This window comes from Rhamphochromis longiceps, linkage group LG7, assembly GCF_057381845.1.
Source record: "Rhamphochromis longiceps isolate RC_006_pf linkage group LG7, R_longiceps_female_GT1.1, whole genome shotgun sequence".
In the NCBI taxonomy this organism is placed as follows: domain Eukaryota; kingdom Metazoa; phylum Chordata; class Actinopteri; order Cichliformes; family Cichlidae; genus Rhamphochromis; species Rhamphochromis longiceps.
The window spans coordinates 27,454,249-27,480,028 of NC_140563.1; the positions used below are offsets into that span (position 1 = coordinate 27,454,249).

General features: G+C 41.7%; 1 protein-coding gene across 1 annotated transcript in view; it reads left to right on the top strand.

Moving 5' to 3' along the window:
• The window catches only part of zc3h18 (zinc finger CCCH-type containing 18), a 58,371-nt gene that overhangs the window by 31,112 nt on the left and 1,479 nt on the right, over nucleotides 1–25,780 (top strand). Inside the window, exons 10-19 of the mRNA XM_085413162.1 lie at nucleotides 1,688–1,870; nucleotides 6,758–6,883; nucleotides 7,066–7,158; nucleotides 10,083–10,349; nucleotides 15,207–15,323; nucleotides 15,537–15,545; nucleotides 15,635–15,840; nucleotides 20,241–20,455; nucleotides 22,074–22,173; nucleotides 24,041–24,128. Of these exons, the coding sequence (XP_085269288.1) occupies nucleotides 1,688–1,870; nucleotides 6,758–6,883; nucleotides 7,066–7,158; nucleotides 10,083–10,349; nucleotides 15,207–15,323; nucleotides 15,537–15,545; nucleotides 15,635–15,840; nucleotides 20,241–20,455; nucleotides 22,074–22,173; nucleotides 24,041–24,128 (1,404 nt within the window). The remainder of the gene's footprint in view (nucleotides 1–1,687; nucleotides 1,871–6,757; nucleotides 6,884–7,065; nucleotides 7,159–10,082; nucleotides 10,350–15,206; nucleotides 15,324–15,536; nucleotides 15,546–15,634; nucleotides 15,841–20,240; nucleotides 20,456–22,073; nucleotides 22,174–24,040; nucleotides 24,129–25,780) is intronic.

The window sequence follows — 25,780 nt, forward strand, 5'->3', positions numbered from 1 at the left end:
TTATTACATGTCTGATGCACAACAGGTTAGCAGATAAGAAGCGAAAAAAGGATTTGTTTAGTCTGGCTTTTATGAATGGTTTCTCTCAAAAAATAAAAATAAAGTAGATAGAAAGAAACAGCAACCAATGTTTATTGTCTTCCAGGAACCAGAGTGGGCAACATTGACAGCTGACTAAGGATAAGAATGGGCTTTAAAAGCCTTCCACATAATACTTGCTTTGTTTTCAGATTCATTTCTTTCATAGTATTTGTCTATGCATCTTTCTACAAATTCACCAAAAATTTGATCCGTTAACAAAATTGTTTGCAGTCTCCATCTCATTGAACTTGCATAGAGATTGCAGCATGATCACTAATCACAATACTACATCTAATATAGAAGCATTTTTTGACTTGGGATTGTAACTCTTTGGATATTTAAAAAAAAAATAGCGCATGAATGGCACTTTCTTTCTTTCTTTTTGCATGTTTTGTCAGTCCGGGTGGATCTGTCCATTACTGAGTAAAGTTAAAGTCCCTTCCTACAGTGTAGATTCCTTCTAAAGCAGACAGTTAAAAATATTCTCTCAAAAAAACGGGTTGTCATCAATGGGCTACACACAGATAGACATATAATTTATTTTTGTGAGAGGATATTAACTTGAATGACAATGTAACTCCCATGCGGAGTTACATTGACTAGTGTATAGGGATGGCAACCCCTCTTGCCTAACTGTTAAGACAAATGTGAAATAAACATTTAGTCAGCAATTTTATGTCTGATGTGGTCAGATGCATTTATCGCATTTAAGATCATCTTAGATTTAAAGTCTTGTATTCTATTGAATACTTGTTTCATTTAGTTTTCTCTTTGCGCTGACATTCCAGCTCATTATATTAACAATGAAACTTTCCTGTTTGGTCCTCGCTATATGTTGTTATTATATTATCCTGGTGTCTTTTAGATTGTGCACAAAAAAACTCCCAACAAAACAAACAAAAACCACAAATTTACACATACATTATACATTCAAGCACTCGCACACACTGAACACAGAACCTGTTTTGAACACTGGCATTTCCCTTTGTGGGATGCCTAGCTGCTGTAGGTTTTTGACATACTGTGTCCTTATACAGAGAGATTGACAGTTTGTAAGGGTTGTTTTTAAAAATGTAGACCATGGTTCCCAGAGCTTCTCTATTAAGCTGTTGTCTTGGTCACGTGACCCCCTGAATGCCTTCATGCATGTATTACTTCCATGCTCAACTATTGTAATTTATTAATTTTCGGCTCTTTGAAAGCCTTTAGTTGATCCAAAATGCTGCAGGGACTAGAAAGAGAGATCCTATTTCTCGCATACTTGCTTTTATTCGTTGGTTTTCTGTTAATTCCAGAATCTTTTTTAAAATTCTTCTCCTCACATACAAGGTTTTGAATAATCAGGCCGCATCTTATTTTAAATACCTCACCCCAACCAGAGCACTTCACTGTCAGACTGCAGGCTTACTTGTAGTTCCTAAGACAGAGCCCTTAGCTTTCAGGGCAGCTCTTCTGTAGAACGACCTTCATTTTGGATTTGGGAGACAGACACAGTCCCTACTTGCAAGATTTGGCTTAAAACTTTTCTTTTTCATTAAGATTATAGTTATATAAGGTGTATATATATAAAAAATTCAATTGGATTTCAACTTTTCAATTTTGTCAGCAGGCCGATTGAGCCCCCATCAAAGAAGGAGGTTGTTCCAATCATGAGACGACCAGATGAGTGGAAGGACCCATGGCGACGGTCCAAATCCCCCAGGAGACGTCCAGCACCGGGCTCGCCCCCACGGGGCCGCCGGCGTCATCGACCATCAGGCTCTTCAATCTCTGTGTCCAACTCCTCAAGGTAGGGACTTCTCCATATTAGGCTTAACATGGAGCCTAATAATGAAAGGTGTTATCCAGTTTCCAACACCTTAGGGACAAAGGCTGGGTTAGGCCTTAGACACGCTTTAGTGAGTCACGGGGTCAGCTGTAGACAAGAGGGGTGAATAGACAGAGCCTTTAATTCACTAACTCGCTTGGCTGTGGTTACAGCCAACAGCAGAGCGGTTTTAAGAGAGAGAAACTTCAACCCCACTGCCCCGATAGGCTCAAAGGGGTGGTGGAAGAGGGCATCTAAAGAGGGCATCTAAAACGACTGACAGATCCCATAAAGGGACCAGTGGTCTAGTGACTTGGAGCGTTTGACGTGCCTCCCTCATGAAGCAACATATAAGAGGGTGCTGACCAGCAGGTTTATCACCAAACCCCACGTGGCAGGCTGAAATAGCTGCCAAATAGACCTTTATGGTAGAAAAAGCTCTCCTTTTGTCCAGCAAGTCCTGAAGAAAACACAACAGCTCCACCACTGAACGCTGGAAAGGGATTATCTGCTTTTCATGGCACCACTCTTCAAAAACCCGCCATTTACTGTTTTAAATGGAACGAGTGGAGGAGGCTCTGGCATTCGGAATGGTTTCAATAACCTTCGGAGGCATGCCTGCTGCCTTCAAATTCCACCTTTCACAGGCCAGGCCCAGAGAGCCTCCTGGTCTGGATGGGGATCGTATATCTCCCCATGCACCTGTTTGAATGGCCACCGTGGAGCTATTAAAATCAGTGACAGCCCCTGATCACTCACTCTGATCAGTGTTGGGAAGATCAGGCTGAAGGGAGGAGAAGCATACAGCAGTGTGTTTGGCCATGGATGGGCCAGCACATCCATGCCCAGTGACGCATCTACGTCTGACAGCGAGAAAAACAGAGGGCACTGAGTGTTTTCTTGCGAGGCGAAGAGATCTACGGCAGTCCGGCCATATCTCTGCCAAATCTGCTCCACCACCTGTGGGTGAAGCTTCCATTCTCCGAACAGTGGATTCCCTCTGGACAGGAGGTCCGCCCCCCCATTCAGAATTCCTGACACGTGAGTTGCTCGAAGGGAGAGGAGCCGTGTGCTGCTCCACACAATTATTTCCCTGGCTAACCCGTGTAGCTGCCGGGAACAGGTACCGCCCTGGCGGTTGATATAAGCAACTACAGTGGAGTTGTCTGTTTTCACAAAAACATGTCGTCCCCTGAGATATGGCAGAAAATGCCGTAAGGCTAGGAGCACCGCGCGGAGCTCCAGCACATTTATGTGATTCAGAGCCAGTCTCTGTGACCAAATGCCATTCACTGCTCTGCCCATCATAGTTGCACCCCAACCTGACAGGGATGCATCTGTGGTCAGTGTCACCCTGGATGATACTGCCCCGAGAGGTACTCCTGCAGCGAGAGTTGTCGGGCTCCTCCAAGGCCGGAGAGCCCCACGACTGAGATGTCAGGGTTCAAGGTTCAAGGTAGAGCAGGGCGATATGGCCAAAAATATTTATCACGATATATATTTGAAAATTTGCGATAACGATATAACTGACGATATAATTGATGCGAGACAAAATACAACTCCACAACATTACTAGCGCAAAAAGACAACCTTCCATTTATTTTCACTTAAACAAGAAGCTGGTTTTTATGTACATTAAAGCTTTATAAAAATGTAACAGTGCAAATGCAAATTCCTTGCTGAAAGTTTAACCAAAAGGCATTTCCAGTAGAAATGGGCTGACATATCCTGAGCATAACCATGTATAATATCCACTGAAGTTAAAAAGAGGTGCTTTGCAACATTAAACTGCAGTGTGCAGTACGCATTTTTCGGACCATAAGGTGCACGGGATTATAAGGCACATTAATCGAAACAAAGCAGTCAGATAAATCAAACTTTATTAAACTCATTCTTCTTGCTTCCTCCACTTCTGTACCATTGATTCATTAATGTTGAATTCTCTGGCAGCTGCTCTATTCCCATGTTGTTATTAATGACTAACCTCGTATTGTGGATGGATTATCTCAGTTGTTCTCCTGACTGAAGATTGGTCCTTTTACAGCATCCTGCCATGCGATTGCATTTGTCTCTAACCATGAGGAACCTTAGCGTTAACTTTTATAAGTGGAAAAGTGTTAGTGTTTGTCCTCCAGCTTCACTGTTTATGTTATGCTAACATAGCTGTGTCGCTAGCGATCACGTAGCACATAATTATATACCAGCTAGCCCAACTTCAGTAACCCTACAAACGTCACTGCTGTTTAGTTTCCTGTCTTCATTTATGTTGGAAGTGATAGCAGAGCTGTACGTTTGATTTTTTTCAGAAATCTCTCAGTCAGAACATGCAATATCATGCATGTTCTGACTGAGAGAACAGTCAGAACTAACTAGCGAAACTAGCGAGCTAACTTCCGCTAGCTTCCTGCTAACTTCTAACTCCGTTAAATGTAATACATTTTGTTTTCATGGATGCCTGGAAGTTAAACTTCATAGTTACACCTGGTAAAGCAGCAATGCTGATCGTTTTATTAAAGATGAAAGAATTTAGACAGTTTTTAACTCTTAGTGATGCTGCAGTGTTCGTTTGACCTGAAAGATACGGAGTTTAGGACCCAGATTACTCCCAGATTTAAGGGCATCTTAGTCCGACGGCCGCTTGCATGTTCTGCAAAAAAATGTGCTTTGTCGTGTATCTGACGGACAAACACCAAACCAGTTCCACATCACGGAAGTTGCACCATTTTTACAAACCAATTCTGGTTCATCTGTTTCACTCAACAATCGGCCATGTGCGTATGAAAACAAAGGCACTGCGCATGCGCGTTTTACTCATATTCTATCGCGATATTTCATTTTCCTATCGTTGCCTAACATTATACCGGTATTACCGTGAACGGTATAATATGGCCCAGCCCTAGTTCAAGGTTCTTTATTTGTCACATGCATAGTTATACAAGTATAACACACAGTGAAATGTAGCCTGACACGCTCCTCGACATGTGCAAAAATTGGGGGGGGGGGGGGGGGGGGTAGAGGAAGAACATTATATATATATATATATATATATATATATATAGTATATACACTGGGTGAATGTGCAGTAGTAGCAGCAACAAGCAGGTGAATTCTGTACATTAATATGAATAGACATCTGACTATTTTACAGGATAGACAATATAAACATATTTAAAATTAAAGGAATTGAAATGTACATTGTGCCTTGGTTTAGAGTGTCTGGAAGAGAGTCCTGTCTCAGTCAATTATAGATGATGTGAGAGGGCGGGTGTGTGTGTTTAGGGCACGGATGGCTTGGGGATAGAAGCTCCTCTTGAGTCTCTCTGTCCTTGCCCGGAAGATGCGGAACCTTCTACCAGATTGCAGAAGTTGGAACAGTTTGTTGCCTGGATGGGACGGGTCCTTCAGTATCTGCGCTGCTCTAGTCCGGCATCTCCTGGTGTAGGTGTCCTGAAGCGGGGGGAGAGCAATCCTGCAGCAGCGTTCTGCTGTACGGATCACTCTCTGGAGAGCTTTTTGGTCCTTCACACAGCTGTTCCCGAACCACGATGTCATGTTCTGTGTGAGGATGCTCTCCACAGCGCCTGTATAGAAAATCCTGAGGATCTTTGGAGAGACCCTGAACTTCCTCAGTTGTCGTAGGTGATACAGGCGCTGCCTAGCCTTTTTGGTCTGGACCTGAATGTGGGCAGCCCATGTCAGGTCTGAGGAGATGTGGACACCAAGATACTTGAAGGACTGCACCCTCTCCACTGGAGCTCCATTGATGATAATGGGCTTGTAGTCTCTGTGCTGACCCCTTCTGAAGTCCACCACCAGCTCCTTGGTCTTGCTGACGTTCAGCTGGAGGTGGTTGTCCTGGCACCACGATGCCAGATTCTTCACTTCATCCATGTAGGCCGCCTCATCGTTGTTGGAGATGGCACCCAACACCACTGTGTCGTCAGCAAACTTCACAATGGTGTTGGAGCCATGGGTGGCCACACAGTCTGAAGTGTAGAGGGAGTAGAGCAGTGGCGAGAGGACACATCCCTGAGGTGCTCCTGTGTTGATGGTGATGCTGTTGGAGAAGCACCTGCCCACCCTCACCACCTGAGTTCTGCCGGTGAGGAAGTCCAACACCCATGCACACAGACGGCTGTTAAGTCCCAGATCCCTCAGCTTTGTGAACAGTCTGCAGGGCACTATTGTGTTAAACGCTGAACTGTAATCAACAAACAGCATTCGCACATAGTTACCCTGTTTTTTGTCCACGTGGCTGAGAGTGGTGTGTAGGACGTGGGCGATGGCATCCTCTGTGGATCTGTTGGATCTGTAGGCGAACTGCAGCGGATCTGTGGTGTCTGGGATGGAGGAGGAGAGATGATGTTCTTCAGCAGCCTCTCAAACACCTTCATTACTACCGAGGTCAGTGCAACTGGCCGGTAATCGTTCAGGGATGAGGGTTTGCTGTTCTTGGGCACAGGGATGATGGTGGATCTTTTGAAGCATGTGGGGACCACAGACTTCGCCAGGGACTCGTTGAAGATGTAAGTGAACACACCTGCTAGCTGGTCAGCACAGCAGCGCAGCAGACGGCCGGTGATGCTGTCTGGCCCCGCCGCTTTCCTTGTGTTCACTCTCCTCAGTGAGGTCACAGCTGCAGAGAAGCGACCCATTAACTGCAGGAATGGTCATTTGCGTCTCATACTTTCACCCCTCAGTACCCTCAGGGGGGAAGTTACACAAATGGAGTGCACTGAGAGCCAAAAACAACCTTCGTCCTGTTCTGGTTACTTTTTGTTTTAGTGTAGAAGGTAGAAAGGAATTGCTTGATAATTCTTCAGTAGCCCATTCAGAATTTTAATTGGGTTTATTCCATGTGCGTTTCAGGTCCTCGTCCCGCTCTTCATCCTATACAGGCTCCGGATCGTCCCGTTCCCGCAGCCGTTCCTCCTCATTCAGCTCCTACTCCAGCCACTCGTCCCAACGCAGCTCCTTCAGCGGCAGCCACTCTAGGTACATAAATCTTATAGTGTGTTTGTGTTTTTAATGTGTTTCTGCTCTCCAACACCATTTTTTGACACATTCTGCTAAGATATGTCAAGCCACTCGAGAATTTCTAAAATTGAAAACAAGCAACTGACTATGAATCGCATTGTTTTGTGCATTTGAGTGATCTGATCTGATCTAATTTATAGGTCTCAGTCTTTCTCCACATCTCCCTCACCAAGTCCAGCAGCACTGAGGAACGCTAAGAACAAAGCAGACCTTCAGCCTGTTGTAGCCAAAGGGTAAATATTAAAATTTTTAAAAGTTTCAATGTAAATCCTGAGCAGAGAGTGAGCTGCTTTGGCGGAGGTTTGCACTTGAAGGGCTTCTTGTTGATCGGTAGCTGCAAGGTTGCATTCCTATGCTGTGCAATGCAGTGGGCATTAGAGGCACAGCACTGGAGTGGTTCAGGTCCTACTGTTGGAGCAGACTTTTTGTGTCAGTCTCTGTAACCATGTGTCCTCCTCTGCTTCTCTCTTCTGTGGTGACCCACAGGGCTCAGTTCTAGGCCCCCTCCTCTTTTCTTTGTATGTGCTCCGTCTTGGTTTTATACTGAGCAAATACAGCGTTGCTTTTCACTTTTATGCTGATGCCTGTCAGATCTATGTAAAGAAAAAAGGCACACATTCTATACAGCCATGACTTCAGTGTCTTGATGACATTAAAGCTTGGGTGTCTTGTAACTTTAAAATTCAATGACAAAAACACTAAGATTATGCTTTTTGGTAGCCCCACTGAGACCTTCAATGTGTCTTTAGATTCCTTGGCCCAGTATAATGAGCCAACTGTCACAAAGCTCGGGGTCAAAGTGGACTCTGAACTTTAAGCTTAACAGTTAGATTAAGGCAGTCATAAAATCGTGCGTCTTTCAGCTCAGGCAATTGGCTAAAATAAAACCAAATCTTTCACGGCAGCACTTTGAGACAGTTATTCACAACTTTGTTACCACTCAGCTGGATTACCGTAACAGACTTTATATAGGGGTCAGTGCTTCATCCATTACTCATCTACGGAGGGTGCAAAATGCTGCAGCTCGTCTTTTAACTGGCACTTTAAAGTCTGAGCACATTTCCCCTATTTTAGCTTCACTTCACTGGCTGCCCATTCCTTTTAGGATTCATTTTAAAGTTATTTTAAAGCCCTCCATGGCCTAGCCCCATCTTATCTCTCTGAGCTGCTACTGACTTATACACCCACGCGCTCTCTCAGGTTAGCTGATTAACTGTTCCTGAATGTACCCAGGACTGAGCGTAAACTCAGAGACTCTGCTTTTGCTGTAGCAGTTCCCAAACTGCCTCTATACAGGCCTCTTCTCTGCCTGTTTTTAAAATCACTTCTGAAAATCCGTCTCTTCACCCTGGCCTTTGACACCTTGTGAGATGTTGTTTTTCTTAGTTTATTTTTCTTTTAGTTGTTTTATTTAGTTTTGGGGTTTTTTTGTTTCATTTTATCTACTGTTCTCAACTTATTTACTGTACAGAGCTTTGGTCCTGTGCTGGCTGTTTTAAAGTGGATTATACAGAAAGTTGGATTCAATTCGATGGCCTGGTAAATGGTAAATGGCCTGCATTTGTATAGCGCTTTTCTAGTCCATAGGACCCCAAAGCGCTTTACACTACATTCAGTCATCCACCCATTCACACACTCATTCACACACTGGCGATAGCAAGCTACATTGTAGCCACAGCTGCCCTGGGGCGCGCTGACAGAGGCGAGGCTGCCGGACACAGGCGCCACCGGGCCCTCTGACCACCACCAGTAGGCAAACACGGGGTTAGTATCTTGCCCAAGGATATTTGGCATGCAGCCAGGATGCAGCCTGGGATCGAACCACCGACCTTCTGATTAGTGGCTGACCTGCTCTGCCACCTGAGCTACAGCCACCCATAGTTGGATAGTTGCATGCTAGCTACTAGTGGTGCAACGGATCACGATTGATCCGAATTCCGAACCGATCCCAGTTCGGCACGCACGTGATCCGAAGATTCGAAAAAGAAAAAAAAAAGTGTGTGTGGTGCGCGTGGTCAGTCTGTCGAGCGGTAGTTATGGTCAGCGGTCCAAGTAGCGGAGTACAGGAGTTTGCGGCATTTAAGCAGCCCTTTGCTGCCCAATCCGACTGGGCTATTGGGGTGTTTAGCTGCAGACGGGAGGCCGTATTCTGTTGTGCAAAACAAGGGGTTTAAACTGTGATGAACGTGCTTGAGCCACGCTATGATATCTCGTTGCGCGTCCACTTCAGCGACAAGATCGTTCCAAGCAGGTATGAGCAGGAGAAGTTTAAAGTTATGGCTGCACTGTCCCAGGCATCTTCTGTTGCTCTAACTACAAATGGGTGGACCTCCAGGGCAACGGAAAGCCACGTGACCGTGACCGCTCGTTATATCACAGCGGAGTGGTAGGTACAAGCCCTGTACTGCCCTATAGATTACATTAAATTAAATGAAACTTTATTTATCCCTCGGGTGGTTTCCTCTGGGAAATTCAGTTTCCAGTAGCACAGCACCGACAGAAGTTGCAGAATGTGAGCAGAAATATACCATATATACACATATATAAATACAGAGAACACAAAAGGCATAAATACAATAAATAGGAATAAGAATACAAGGGAACGGCACATTTCAAGTATTGTGAGTCTATTACACCGTTGGATATTAACAAAAACTATTGCACAGTGAAAAGGCACTACAGCTACTTTTTCCCCCCTCCTTTGTCCCCGTTTCCCCTCCCTCTCCCCTCCAGCGAGGAGTTAGACAGTTTGATGGCCTGTGGGACAAAGGACTTTTTAAGTCTGCTGGTTCTTGACTTTGGGAGAAGCAACCTTTCCCTAAACAGACTTTATGGCTGTGTGCAGAGGATGCAGAGGCTGCCCAGCATGGTCCATAATGTCCATATTGCACCTTAATTTGTTTTTATATAAGTGCGTGGAATGAGTCTTCAGTTGAATGTTTTTTAATAAGCAAAAAATACTTAAATAAATAAATGGCAAGTCGAATTTTTGTCTTTTTTTTCTATTTTTGCTGATCCGAAATTGATCCGATCTGTGACTTAAAACTGTTATCCAATCCGAACCGTGAGATTTTTCATCCGTTGCACCACTACTAGCTACTATCACATGCCTGCCATTACTGTCTGTATACCTATAAGATCCCTTTTCCTTCCCTAGCATACCACTGAAGCAGGATGCCATGCCCCCTCCTCGCAGGGACAGGCCTCCCATGAAAAAAGCTTCCAGCCCTTCTATGCCTTCGGGACTGCAGTCCAGACCATCCAAACCCTTGCCAGATGGAGGAAAGCCTCCTAACAATCCACGAGATGCTGGCGGTGCAGGAGCTGGTGGAGCAGTCAAACCCCTGCCACCCAGGGAACCTGGAAAACCTGTCAACTTGAGGGAAGGCAGGCGGAAGGAGCGACAGCAGCATCCTCCTCGAAGGTAAGCATCTCATCTTAAAGCTTGTTTTGTTTTACAGGACACAGAAATTCACAAAAATGGTTATACACTTATACATTTGACATGATCTATTACAAGATTATTGGCTTTAGGAGAAGTTACTAGTGTTGTTTTGTAGCAAGAGGCTCCTGGATACAAACCCATGGAGGGCCTGTTGTGGATTTTGCTTCTTATTTAGAATGAATGAATAAATAAATAAAAAAGATGACATTGAAAAAGGAATTTAAGCTATTTCAAGAATCAGGAAAAGTTGTCTGCACACCTAATTTGGTTTGACATTTAACTAGATACAAGACATTTATGAGGCAATGCAATGTCAATGAATCAGCATAAAATAAGAGGACTGCATTAATCTGTTGATGTTAAAATTTAAACACAGCTTGGAATCTGTGTTGCTATACTTTTCTTTGGGAATTGGGAAAGGATGGTTCAGTTGTGACACACATAACATGTCCTTCATGAAGCTAACAGAGCAGTCTCAGTTGTGTTAGGTTAAATGATGATTAGATGAAAAGTTGGCTTGAACAGGAAAAAATGTGACAGAGTTCACTATGACAAGGAAGAAAGGCAAAGAAAAAACAAAAACCAAAGAGCTAATACTCTGTTCCAGGTATTTCAATGTTTTTTTTCTGAAGTCTGTTGTTTTACTCTCTTTTTTCTTTTTTGGGGGTGCAAAAGGAAATGACCAGCAAAAGCACAAACATAAACAAGAGTAGCCCATATTATTCTTTATTTCACACAGAACAAAGAGAGAGACAGAAGCAGATGATGTACTGTGACAGCCCCTAAAGATGTCAGTCAAAAGAAGAAGAAATTGTATGTTAAGTGAAGTCTGACTGCAACAGTTCAACAAAAAAGAACTCTTAGTTCTTAGTCTTAGTTATTAATCCTCAGGCCCTTCCAGAACTCTTATGGTACTTAGATTTGTCATTCTGTTACTTACTTAAATGTGTGGCTCCTGCCAAATTCTCAAGTGAGCATAAAACATTTTGGATGTTCTCCATGTGTGTGTAGGTGGATGGCAGCATGTTGGCCCACCATGTCTATTTTGCTCACGTTTTCAAGGAAGTGCACAAACAGTGAACGGCGTTGTTTAAAAGTTTCATTTGCAGTAAGGAGAACTGTGTTCTTATTTGCATATTTTTGTAATGTAAGTGATAATGCAGATGTATTCCACTTTGGGGGAAGACCATAGAGCTCACACGTGGGCGAGTGAGTGGGTACATAGTTTGAGGAAAAACCTCTCTTTTGTACGCTTATGTTTGTGTTTGTTTATGAGAGTGTGTGAGAGAGCAACATCAGCCAAAGCGGAAGAAGAGTAAAAGGGCAGGGAAGAACAGTCTGTGTGTGCAAGGCTGTTTTCGTGTGTGTGTGTGTGTGTGTGTGTGTGTGTGTGTGTGTGTGTGTGTGTGTGTGTGTGTGTGTGTGTGTGTGTGTGTGTGTGTGTGTGTGTGTGTGTGTGTGTGTGTGTGTGTGTGTGTGTGTGTGTGTGTGTGTGTGTGTGGGTGGGTGGGTGGGTGGGTGGGTGCAAGTTTGTGGGCTGATTGAGTTACATGTGGAAATAATCCAGGAAAACCAGTTCAGGCGCTTGTTATTATGTTTACTTCCCTTCCTTTAACTTCACTCTGATGAACCGATATATATATGATGTAACTAGGGGTGTAATTTTTTGTCTGCCTCTTCAACACGATGGTTTAAACTTAAACTTGCAGTATTAAAAAGAGTATAGATGGGCGTGACTGGTCACCTAGATGTTTAAATTTAGATTAAACTGTATATAAAAGATTAGTTTCAGGGGTTCTGAATTATCTTATCTTCTATTTTTATTATTTACCTTTTTCGTTTTATATTTAGTGTCGTTCTACAGTATTGGCTAAGGCTAGCAAGCTTGACTATCAAGTTGGCTGAGTAAAATACAGAATAAGGCTAGTCACCGGTACAGACACATGGATGACACCTGGGTCATAATCAAAACCCAAGAAGCAGAAACCCTCGCTGCTCACATCAACTCATTGGATAGAAATATAAAGTTCACCAGGGAAGATACAAAGGATAATAGTTTGACATTTCTGGACTGTGCTGTGCACATTGAGGAGATTGGAAGCCTCAACATTGAAGTTTACACAAAGCGCCCCCCCCCCCCCACACACACACACACACACACACACACACACACACACACACACACACACACACACACACACACACACAGAATAGTGCCCACTCTTTGACTCCCACCACCTGCTGGAACTCAAACTTGGAGTAATCAGGTCCCTACAACACCGGGCAGAAAACATTTGCTCTAATGCAGAAGGGGAAAAAAAGGAACACAGAGATGTGAAGAAAGGTCTTTAAAAAATGTGGTTATCCCACTTGTGCTTTCATCAAATTGGCAAATGGGAGAAAAAGAATGACAAACAGAATAACATTGTCATCCCTTATATGTAACAGGTTAATCAGTGAAACTCGGGAAAATCCTCTCCAAGCACGACGTCCCAGTGTACTTTAGACCCAGCCACACCTTCAGACAAAAACCACTTCATTCTAAGGACAAAATTCCCAAACATAAAGTAATCAACATGGTGTATGCTGTGGAGTGCAGCAAGGGGTGCTCTACATTGGAGGACGACGTCACGTTTTACTTTCTTGGATCGCTTTGAAACCCTGCCAAGCACGCACCATTTTAGAACCTGGTACTATAACCTAATGGAAACCCCCGAAAACTGTGGCGAGTCAATCCGTACTAATGGAAAAGGGGCTATACTCACAGATATTCACTAACTGGTTCTCAGTACAGGACTAAAAAGGCATTACTAGAATCTAATTACCAAAATTGTCACAAAGACGTCTTGTACAGACTGTACCATACAGCATTTGCTATGACTCCACCACTTCATTTTTGCTTGTATCACTTGTAAGTGACTACGCTTTAAGTAGTGTATTTATGGAACAGAAAAGCTAAAGGTGGTCTCATATTGTATCCTACTGTATGGGAAGGACTCGGCTGCTGCTCTCCGGTCATGTGGCGTGTGGTCGCCTCCTTACCCACACAAGTAAAGTGGTGCCAAGCATACACCAAATCCACCTCATCCAGGAGATGTGATACTGTCAAAACTCTTTTTACCTCCAATTAAAGACAGAGCATAGGCAATTTTTTTAATGCGTTAGTTTAAATTGCATGTGCGCTTTTCTTTTTCTTTTTTTTTGCCTTTGTCTTTAAAATCTTTTAATTTCTAAAATGCTCACTCAATTTCTAAAATACAAAGCAATGACCAGTTCATTTTGAAAGACCTATGACTTTTCTCTGGTGAATATCTATTATTGCTCATTATCGAATATTAAATAATATTGAATATATTATTTATATGAATACTATTTATTGTTATTACTATTATTTAGGAAGTATTTCTTATCCAATTAATCAATGGAATAATCAGTAGAATACGCTCACAAAACGTAATCAGTAACTGCAGCCGTACTTGCACTGCATTTTACAGCATTTTGGTTTTATTTGACGAGGGAAAAAGTGATGCAGAGGAATAAGATTTGCTGTTTAAGAGCCAAACATTGTCCAGTGTTGACTTTTAGTAGGGAGATAGTAGCAAGATAATTGTGTCCACCTATTTAGCTCAGAAAGAACTCATGTTCCAACTGATACATTTTTGTTGATGTTATGTCCATTGTGCTAAAACAGTATGTCAAAATGAAAGAAGAAAAAAAAAAACCCTAAAAAGTCAGCTATGAGGTTGTGCTGAAAAGAGTGACAGCAAACAAGGCGAGGCAACAGTTTTTAAAGGTGAAATATAAATGTCAAAAATGGCCAATTATAACCTTGACTCCATTTTCACAGGTTTTACAGCTTTTCCTACTGATAAAGACCTTGTTAATGGTCATTCATACATTTTTGTTTGTTGTAAAGTAATAATAATATTAACACAAGGAAATTCTATGTGAATTAACAGAACCTTTGTTTTATCATTACAAGAATAAACTACCAGAACCTTCACTGGAATTTTACACATTTATTTATTACAATCTAAGTCCAAAGAGTCACTGACAGGTTTCTTTCATTTATCTTAAAAAACAGCATTTCTTTATCATGTTGAAAAACTGAGATGTACTGTTGAAATTGCACTTTTTCGTATATTAGATATCTCAGGGATTATATGTGTAGTTCAACTTCTTCATAAAAGTTTTCACTGGTCCAGCCCAGTTGAGATCAAACTGAGTTGTAAGTGGCCCATGGTGTAAAATGAGTTTGACATCCCTGTTCTAGAGGATTAGTCTGCTTTCTATAACCCTTATTAGCAACATTAAAAACAGTCACACTAAAAGCTATTTTCCTTTAAAATGGGCTTAGACTTCTGCATTATAATCAGTTCTGATCATTTCAGCTCGCACTGTACATTGTGCCATTCCATCCTAACTCTGTGCACAAAAATGTTAAAACTTGCTCACAGAAATCCTTAAAATCTCATTGAAAAATTACTTTTGGTCTTCATTTTGGGAGCTTCGATTGACAGCAGCTACACTGACATCATTTGCAAATATGATTATCCAGCATGTTAGTTAGAAAAATACATCAATGAGCAATGATTTATTTGATGATAATGAGGGTGGTGACTTGATAAGTCTCCCAGAATGAACATTAACAAGAGAACATTTGTCAATAATAAATTAGATGTACTAGCATGTACTCTCCTTCAGGTTTCTTTTTTTGGTGATGATCTGCTTGTGTGAAAGCTACTGAATAAATTCCTGTCTTACTCTGGTTTTCGTTTATTTAGAAAAAAACAAAACCTTTTTGCATTCTTAGCTCTGTCTCTGTATGTGCTGCAGGAGAACTATGAGTGGGAGTATTAGTGAAAGTGGTAGCAGTTATACTGGTTCCAGCTCCAGATCTAGATCCTCATCCAACACCCTCTCAAGATCACACTCTGGATCCAGGAAATCCAGGTACTTATTCACAGTCATTGTCCTGAGTACTGCATTTTGCCAGTTAAGAGTTGAGTACTATTATTACTATCATATCTTATTTATCTGTTGCCTTGGCCCTTATTGATCTGTATTTACTCGCAATGCAACCTAATATCAGTAATTTATATTTCAGTAATTTATATTTTCTCTTCTCTTGCTTTCATGCTCTGCCTCTCTTGGAAAATCCTACAGAAAATCCAGGTATGACAGTTGTTGTTCAAGCTTTGTATTTTGTGTTTGGGTATGGTGTTTTGTGTATTCACGGGGCAACCTGTCAATTCTTGTTGCAGATCACTTAGTGTGAGCAGCGTGTCGTCTGTGTCATCAGCGTCATCCAGCAGCAGCTCTGTACGCAGTGCAGACTCAGATGACATGTATGCCGACCTGGCCAGCCCAGTATCCTCTGCCAGCTCACGCTCACCCACACCAAATCACCCTCGCAAGGAGCGAGGGCCTCCACGCGATCGGTCCCCACATGGAAGAGACAAGAATAGGGGTTAGTACAAGCCACCTAACACCCATTCAACTGGAACACAGGACCCAACAGCCTATCATGCAAACATAAATGTAGTGTTGCTGGACATAACAGATTGATTCTTTTCAACCCCAATTTCTTCCCAAAGTTTGACCTTTCTCAGTTTTACGTAGCCCATATTCATACGTCTAATTTTAAGCAAGGTTTGTTAAGTATAATTTTATTTAATCTAACAGCTCGAAGTTAAATCTGAAACGGTTGGTCTTAACGTTAAAAAATGGTTTACTACTAAATACAACTGGAATTAATGAATTCAGTTCATGTAGCTGACAGTTCCTCACAACAGTCTGATGCAAAGACCTGTAATGGCAGAAAAACCCCAGTGACACAATCCCCAAGCAGAACACAAGCTCGGGGAGGGGCAGCCATTTGCTGAAACCAGTTGGGGGGTGAGGGAAAGAAGGAGAGCACAGAGAGATGAGGCCAGAACAAACACTATGGTTGAAAGGAGACAAAAGATTTAGTTGAACACAGTCAAGGTAAAAAGGAAGTACACTCACCTATTATGGGCGTGTATTTCTACAGGCAGAAATTATTTCCTATGACGCTGTGATGCACATTTAGGTCATCTTAGTCTCTTTGTCTAGCATTGTCCTTATCTTGTACAACATCCACCTCTATGACATCATCTTGTGAAACCCTAGCTCCATCCGCACAATGCTAGTGGCCTTGTGGATCAGTTTAATGAGTCTGTTGGCATCTGTGACCCCTCAACCTGCTTCCCCAGCATTGCAACAGCATAGAGCAGGGGTCGGCAACCTTTCTGATGATGAGTGCCATCTACAATTTCCTCAGAAGTCAATATGATTGCATTAGTAATAAATTTAATAATGCTCTATATTAACAGTTACACACTATATAGAACAACTTTATACAAATGTATTTGTTTGCAGATGTTGGCAGCTATCATCGAATAGTTATCAGCTATTTTGAAACACAAAAAGACAATTTTTATCCATAACAAGAACTCCATAACAAGAACTCCATAACAGCAAATACAACAGAAAGTGCAAATGCTATTTATGGTCTCCTCACAATAATGATAAGAAAAATAAACTGGGCCAATATGGCATGTTTGTTAATACAGGGATACACATGTTAATGTGATCTCTGGTCTCCCACTCAGAGAAATAGGTCACTGAGTGTCCACCATTCAGACGGCTACCTGAGGACAGTCATGTGAGAGAAAATCTGCTCACACAGACATGTAGAGCCAAATACTGTCAATAGGGCCTCTGCAATGTTCTGAAGACAGTTAAACTTGTTAGGTAGTGATGCACAGCAGGTGAAAATGCAGCTCCATGAACATGCACAGCTGTAGATTCCAGCTGTGTTCGTAGTTCTGCAAATCTTGACCCACAGAGTCGAGCTTTTCAGTTCAATCAGCTGCATTTCGATGTCCTCTGTGTCCAGCCAGTTAATGCGAGTCAAATCCAGCTGCTCATTAAAGCTTTCTGGTTTGATCAGAAAAGAAAACATTGGTCCATACACCTGAAAGTCCTGAAAACGCATTGTGAATTCTGTCTCAAGTCTTTGGCTGTATCCGTGTATTTCCGTGGTGCTGATGCTGCGCTGAGCAAACAGCTCCTGAAGCATTTGAAGTGTCGGAATGTGGAAATTTCAACATCGCTTGAAAAAACTGCCAGCTAGCAACGTCCCTCTCACCGGTAGGCTAAGTTATTTTTAGCCAATTACAAGTTGAATCTGGTAGTTGGGGTTGTTAGCTAAGATACCATCATTAAGAAGCAGCACAACTAATGTGTCTATGCGAGCTAATTTGCGATGTGCACCGCCATTTATTTTTTTTAATGCACCCTCTCAGATTAATTCACTGCGTGTCGTGCCCAGGACTGGGACAAAAAATCGGCCCGGGCATTTTGACTAGAGACCGGCCCACCAGGTATTATAAGATAAGATAAGATAACCTTTATTAGTCCCACACGTGGGAAATTTGTTTTGTCACAGCAGGAAGTGGACAGTGCAAAAGTTATGACGCAAAAATTAGAATACAATAAGAATAAATACAGTACACAGCTGTACAGAATAGAATAAAATAATATACTATATACAGTAGAATAAAATAGAATAAAAATATACAATAAGATAAAAATAGAATACGAATGCTATATACAACTGAGTAAAAATACAACGATGCCAGAAAAGATTATTGCACTTAGTGTTATTGCACATGTGTGGATGTGTGTGTTTGTTCAGTTAAAGTCTTTGTTGTGGAGTCTGACAGCAGTGGGGAGGAAAGACCTGCGAAATCTCTCCGTCCCACACCGTGGGTGCCGCAGTCTCCCACTGAAGGAGCTGCTCAGTGCTGTCACAGTCTGCTGCATGGGGTGGGAGACGTTGTCCAACAGGGATGACAGCTTAGCCGCCATTCTCCTGTCACTCACCACCTCCATTATAGGAAAAGCCATAAAGCCTTTGAATGAAAACAAACACTGTTGTGACAGTGATGTAGTCTTGTTGGTATATGTGTGATTTCTATACATTTTACATCATCATCACGAAAACTTTGGTTGTAAGATTCTGATCATCATTTATTAAAAGCTAGACATTTTAAATGAGAATAAGAAAGAAACGTATTTCTTTGTGCCCCCCTTTCCCTGTTAATGCCCTACCTGGCAAAACTTTGCTAGACCCGCCCCTGCACAGTTACCAGCTGTCAGCTACTTAGAAACAGATCCTGGTGTTATTTGTCTCTCAGAAAGAGTTCATAACTTCCCTTCAACTCATTCATGTCACCTAAAAGGTAAACCTGTTTCTCCATCACAGCTCTGATGATTCAGTAAGGACATCTCCTGGTTTCATCTTCATGTTTCCCTCTCACCAGATAACCAAACCGGTATCATGACCAGCAGCTTTTACAGCTGTGGCTCCAGCAAACATCAGCTGATACTAGAAATTAATATTAAATAAATTCTAACAACAACTGATCAAGCTTAAACGTGCTGCTGTTGTTTAGCGCGACATCCGGCAGTTTCCTCTTTCTAGCGCAAAGTGGGTGATTAAAAAAAACAAGACAGAAAAGCCGATCAGCTGATCACTGATCAGTGTCATGATTGAAGTAGCAACAGGAGAGAGAGGGGGAGAGGATGAGAGAAGACGAGGCAGCTGTGCAGCAAAGACACAGAATAACTCCAGCTTTGTGTCTTGAAGTCCGGGACAAACTGTGTTCCTTCTCACCTCAATACGAAACGCGTAATATTTTCTCTGAATACGGGACGATTCCGTTTTTTACAGAAAGGTTGGCAACTCTAATAACTAACCTTGTGACTAAAATAAAGTTCAACATCAGTAACATCATAGCACCCACCCAGCTGTATAGAAACTCTGTCATGCTAGCTAGTACGCGATATGAGTTATTGTAACTGACTGTAAAAAGTCAGCACAACAAAAATAAACTCCAGCTAAACTTGGTTTATATCTGACACAGATAGACTGCAGGTCATAACTTCTTACCTGAAGTTTAGTTCACCTGATACTCGGACCGGCGGCTGCCTCAGGGCTCTCCTCCTGCCTCCCCTTTCCCTCATCCACCTGCTGGCCTCTGTGAAAGCTCCACCATAGCCACCACCAAACAACTGAGTTATCTTTCATTGTTTGTACGTTACAAAAAAAACAAAAAACATCGGCCCGTAAAAACAAAAAATCACGATGGGCCCCCCGGGTAAATGCCCGGTATGCCTGATGGCCAGTCCAGCTATGGTCGTGCCATCAGTTAACCCTTTGCATGCCAGCTGTGGCACACATGCCCAGGGTTGCCAACCCCTGGCATAGAGGATATAGCACTAGCCACAACAGGTTGTAGGAAAATCCTGAGCATTGTCTGACAGATATTAACTCATTCACTGCCAGCCATTGGCAGTGAATGAGTTAAACCCATTGACTCATTCACTGCAATTGACGGCTATAGACGTCAATGGCAGTGAATGAGTTAAAAGACATCTGCCACCTCAGATAATAGAGACAGCTCTTTCCGTAAATTGCGGTTGTGGTACTTCAGCATCTAGCTAGTGCTACTGAAGAGCAGCAATTAGCTCAACAAACATCAGCAAACACACAAACTGTTTGTGTGCAGTTTGTCGCACAGTGTACTGCTAGCTAAAGGTCTAGCTGCTATATTTCACAGAGAGAGAAAAGAAAGCTAGCTAGCTTCCACTAATCACTCAGAGATGGCGAAAGATAAGAAAGACATTGCAGGAGAGGCAGAAGAGAGGTTAGATTTAATGGGAAGGACTGCTCAGTGGGGTTTGATAAACTGGGAGCTTACGTGTAAGTCCTCATGTGTTTCAATCAGACATTGGGTCTGCACACATGACATTCTCATATTTCTTTTTTCATCATTAAAGAAAGACCATCGAAAAAGGATGAACCCTTCAGAGAAGATCGAAGAAAGATTGACCAGTCTGGTCCCCCACCCAGAGAAGGAAATCCCTTGCCCAGAGCAGGGCCTGGTAACAGGGGGGGGCACCCAGTACATCCTCCACCTGGCACCATGGGCCCCCCTGGAAACTATGGCAGTTCAAGTTCCCACAGAGACATCAAGCTCACCCTGCTTAACAAGGTTAATATTCTGCTTTCTTACATTTAAAGGAGTCTGGTTATCTCAATCAGAAAACCTCACCTTTTTTGTTTCTAATGGCTTTTTGTGAACCTTTAATGTTCAAAATAATAAGTCCTTAAAGAAAATGTACTTTCTGACATCTATACAAGTGAAAATTAGCCTCTATTGACGCACTCTGACAATCCATACTAGCATCAACACAATAGACATCATGACTCTGTGAATCATGGAGATTCACCAACAACACAAACCTTTTGCAGCATAACTAATAGATGGTTTAGGGTCGCCTGATCCAGGCCCAACTATAACCTTTATCAGTGTGGCATCTGGCTTGATAAACATAACTGGGTGTCATCTCCATCATAAATGGAATGTATACAATATTTTTAATTAAAAATGTATAAGGAAAGTATGTACAGCGTGAAAAGAATCTTGACCAACTTGTCACTTAGCTTTTGAGTTTAAGAAAAAGCAGTATGCTTACAGACTGGAATCTATCTAAAAAATGATGATTCAAGCTGGTGGAATGCATTACCATTAAACCAAATGGTGTATTATAGTCTCTGTTACTGCCATTAGTTACCACAAGGAGAAGTTCTTTGTTTACAGATCAGTTATTCCAAGCTCACCAACAGGATCACTCAGCATTGTTATTGTGAGGACAAAAAAAATGAAAGCAACTGTATTTAGAAATCTCAAGTTTCCTAAGCATAAAACAATCATGTTCTTTTAGCCTGTCTCACATACTCAGTGAAAATAAAATGATTTACACCATCACGTGAGACATGGTTTAAAAAAAACAAAACATTGTTACCAAGATTAACGCAGCAAATACGAGTGTACATACATAAATTCCTGTTTTATCACGTTTTACATGGAAACTCAAACTAACAGAGACACACTGAATGCACCTCATTGCCAATTGTAACCAAACAGAAGAAAGTACGTTCATCTTCACAGTATGCAGTTCAAGGAAAATAAAAAAAAAAATGTTTCTAACAAATACGCAAAAATAAATAAATATTGAATTAATTCACTGTCTGTTACAGTCTCCAAAGTATAATGTTCAGTGGTGTCAGGTGGTACTGTGAAACCAAGCACAGACCGGTCCATTGTCAGAGGCCATAAGATTAGTAACCTTCACTAGTGCTGTTTCTGTGCTATGATGAATTAAATCCTGGCTGAAACTCATCAGAAGAATTGAAACAACTCTTTAAAAGCCAAAGATCTGCAGCCTGCACACTGAAGAGCTCCACATTTACCCTAAAATTTACATTTTGAACACACTGATTTTTCTCCAACCGTAATGTAAGTAGTGGCACTTTTGGGCCTGTGGTTTAAATCCTAAAATTAGAATAAATTAATGAAAATATTTTAAACAAATTTCATTCTTAATAAGGAACTAACCTAAAAATTTGATCAACTTCAATCACTCCTCTTGTATCTGATAGAGAGTATCTATGCTCCCAGCAAGTGTCATCTCAGCAAGTTTATTTGCATTTTTGCATGAAACAATAGACAACTTGACTCTTTACTTGAGCTTGATTTCCATTCCAGTATGGACCCATTTCTTGCGTTTCTGTAATTTTTCCTGAATGTTTGAATTGTTCAATTTCAGCAGCAGGGAGACAAAGGCAACAGGAAGCGGTACCTGCCTGGAGACAAAGACAGGCCAGGTTCCCCCCTCAACAAAAGAATGGCTATGTCTCCAGACAAAGGTGAGAAACATGACTGACTAAATAGAAGCACTTTGTCTCCCAGGGAAATTTGCCTGAGCCTAGCCCCTCTGTTGTACAGGAGCTGCCAACATTCCTGCGCCTGGAGCAAATTCTCCCAGGAAAACCTACTCAGTGTGTCTAGCTTTGCTCTCAGGTCCAGAACATACTGAATTTCATTCCTTCCTTCCAGTTTTCTTCAATTTGGTATAAAACTCCAAACATTAACTGGGGAACCTGTAAACAACAGAGGGTCTAACCAGCGATTCCAATTGCGTTCATCCTTCATGAATGAAATTACGAATCATGGACTTTAAAATCTTTGTATTAGCGTTGTATTAGTTTTGGTGCAATGTGATATCCCGAAGCAGTGCCGCTGCGCACCATTTCTTTAAAGAGTGTAGTGCAAGCTCAGTTTTCAGGTCATCTCCCCGAGATACTGACTGACCAGGGCACACTGTTCATGTCTCTCACACTAAAAGAACAATACGAATTATTGGGCATTAAATCTCTTTGGACCAGCGTCTATCACCCTCAGACTGACGGGTTGGTGGAGCAACCGAATAAGATTTTAAAGTCCATGATTTGTGCGCTCTGGTGAAATGGCCCAATGAGGTCCATACACTCAAAAGGGACCTCCATTAGAAGTAATGGGCATGAAGGTGCTTTTGGAATGCCGGGCTGGTTCACCATCTAACAGTCAGGACAAGACACATCGTTGCACATCCCCCCGAATGCCCAGTCATTATTAGCTCCAGAAAATTGCACCTGTTTTCTAGGGGTGCAACGATACTCGTATCGATATTGAACCGTTCGATACAGTGCTTTCGGTTCGGTACGCATATGTATGAACAATACAACATTTTTTATTTATTTTAGCAACTTTTCTTCTGTCGATGCTGTCTGTGTTGAGCGCTCAGTGGATCTGCGTTCGACTACTCCGCCTAGGCTGCATTGTCGAGCGCAGATCCACTGAGCGCAGCGCAAGCTAGCAAGACAGTAGCTAAGCTCGTTGCAACATGGCAAATTGAACCTCCCCCACCCTCATTCAGATCTGGCCTTTGGAACTGTTTTGGTCTTCATGTGACGTATGACCCTGAAGGTAAGCTCATGGACTAAAGTAAAACAGTATGTTGGATGTGCCACGCAATGCTCAATTACATGGGTGGGAACTAGTGTGTTAGCGCAGTTAGCTCGTTAACGTGTTGACGCCGTCCAGCCCCACGCACGGGGTGATTCGCGGTAACACGTTAACGGAGATTTGCCGTGTTGTGGCGTTAACGTCATTTGAACAAGATTAACGCTGACAGCACTAGTGGGAACACAACGAATATGACTGCACATTTACTCTGACATCACCCTAGTGCAAAGACAAGTGGAAGCAGACAAAAACAACAAGCATGCATGCTACAAACTTTACCCGAGTCATTTAGACAGCCGTTAGCACATGATTCTCCTTATGGGGACCTGATATGTTTAATATGCTGCTGAGAATACAGCCCAGAAGAAGCGTATAGTATAGCTTTTATTTTGGAAAGAGACATTTCTCTGTAATAAACTCTCTTTTCCAAAGATGAGTGATTTCTCCATCAGACAGATTTATTTTTTTTATTACTTTGTTGTTTCAGCAACATTAAATTTAAAAACTGTACTTTTGAGTTAAAATATATATTTATAATTTTAATAAATGACAAATTAAAAAGGCGTGAACATTTTTTTTTTGTATTGAAAAAATATCAAACCGTGACACCAAAGTATCGAACCGAACCATCAATTTTGTGTATCGTTGCACCCCTACTGTTTTCATATGAAAAGCTTAAATGTAGTTTAGTCCGTCTGCCTCATTATCTCTTAATCTGGTGTTTTTTAGGCCGCGATAAGAGGATACCTGGCCGACTCCCACTTTCTCCTCGAATAGATCGACCCAGAGGGCGACCCATGCCCCCACAGGGAGACAGGTTGGTGGCTTATTGTTGCTGAAGGCCTGTGGTTTTTAAACCTTCACTGAAGACAAAGACATTCAGCTAGAACTGTGGAATTTCTTAAATCACCTTTCTCTATGTTGTACAGCCTCTGTATAGGCAGCAGTGATCATGGTGACTCAGGCCAAACACATGTCTGTCATGTCATGTGGTCTGGCAAACTTCATAAGCCAAAATGAGGAACAGGCCACAGATAGTTAACCTTCCCTGCACGTGTTGTAGAATGCATTGTCTCTTGTGCAAAATCCCCTCTATGAAATAATTCCGTTGTGTTATCAAGCATCCTGTTTTGTACTGAACTGTACTGAACACAGAGGCAGAACCAATGAGAGAATTGAAATAACAATTTGTTTTGTCCACCATGAAACTCTCATTGTGACTTCCATTATGAATAATGTATGGATTCATGTCATACCACTTTGGACATCCAGTATAAATGTTCCTGTTAAGTTGTTTCCTGGTTTTGGAAATAGGAAAGTTCAAAAAGAAGAGACAGTGGCAAGTTTGTTTGTTTTTTTCCAACATGAAGAGATAGTAATGTTTACTTTACCAGCTACACAGCAAGGTTAACCTGGGTCATATACACTAGTTAACTATTTTAACCTGCAGTAGCTGATGAGCAAAATTGAGGCATGTCAGCAGACACACATGAGTTAGAAATAACAGAGAGGGTTATGTTGGGGCCAGGGAATTGCCTTAGTGAAACTCTGAACAGACTTGTGAAAATCGAGAGATCAAAGGGACAATTTCCATTTCCTTGTTTTGTCTGACCAACAGTCCCAAATGCAAAAGGTAATCATTTTTACTATGTGGTGAATAAGCATCAAATACTGTACTATGCTATAGGCATTGTTAAACTTTTGTATACCTGAATAGTAGTAATTGTTTAATTAACTGAAAGGCCAGTATCATAAACAATATCAACATTGTTCAGTAGTCTAATTTACCAAAAGGCTTTTGATCAAAAGATTTTTAAAATGGTTCAGGGACAGTGTCAACAGTTCATTAGATGCTCAGCAGGTGCTGTTTTCAATCTGCACAGTTAACCAGAAATGAAAAAAAAGCTTCCACAAAACTGCTTCTAGTTTCTGAAAACTGAGAATTGTTTCTGCTTGTCATTGACTGATATGCAAATAGAGGTTTTTTTTTTGTTTGCGTTTTCCTTTTTTTAGCTCACAATTACTGCTTAAACTGCTTTACTTTGGTTAGCAGTCTAAAGACTAAAAAGTATTTGAATCATTGTAATGTTAAAAGATTAATTCATAGATGGCTGATTTTGGTTGTTTGATTCTATATTTAACCTATTAAATATGTGATATTAAGAATTGTATGTAATTACTTTAAAGCTGACAAAGTTTTATATTGAACTTATTGAAACTCGCAGGGATCTAGTTATAACTAAAGTTAGTGGATAACTAGCTTTAACAACTAGGATTAAAGAGTTTAACAGTTAAAACAGACCCAGATGTAGATAAACACTGAATGGGTTTATAATAGTTGATGAATCAACATAACATCCCGTTTAAAACAGAAGATATGATGTGTGCTGTCATCTAACTTAAGTGTTGTTAAACAAAGGCTGATTCAGCAGTGGAAGTAGTGAATGCAGGGAATGGCTCTCAGACATT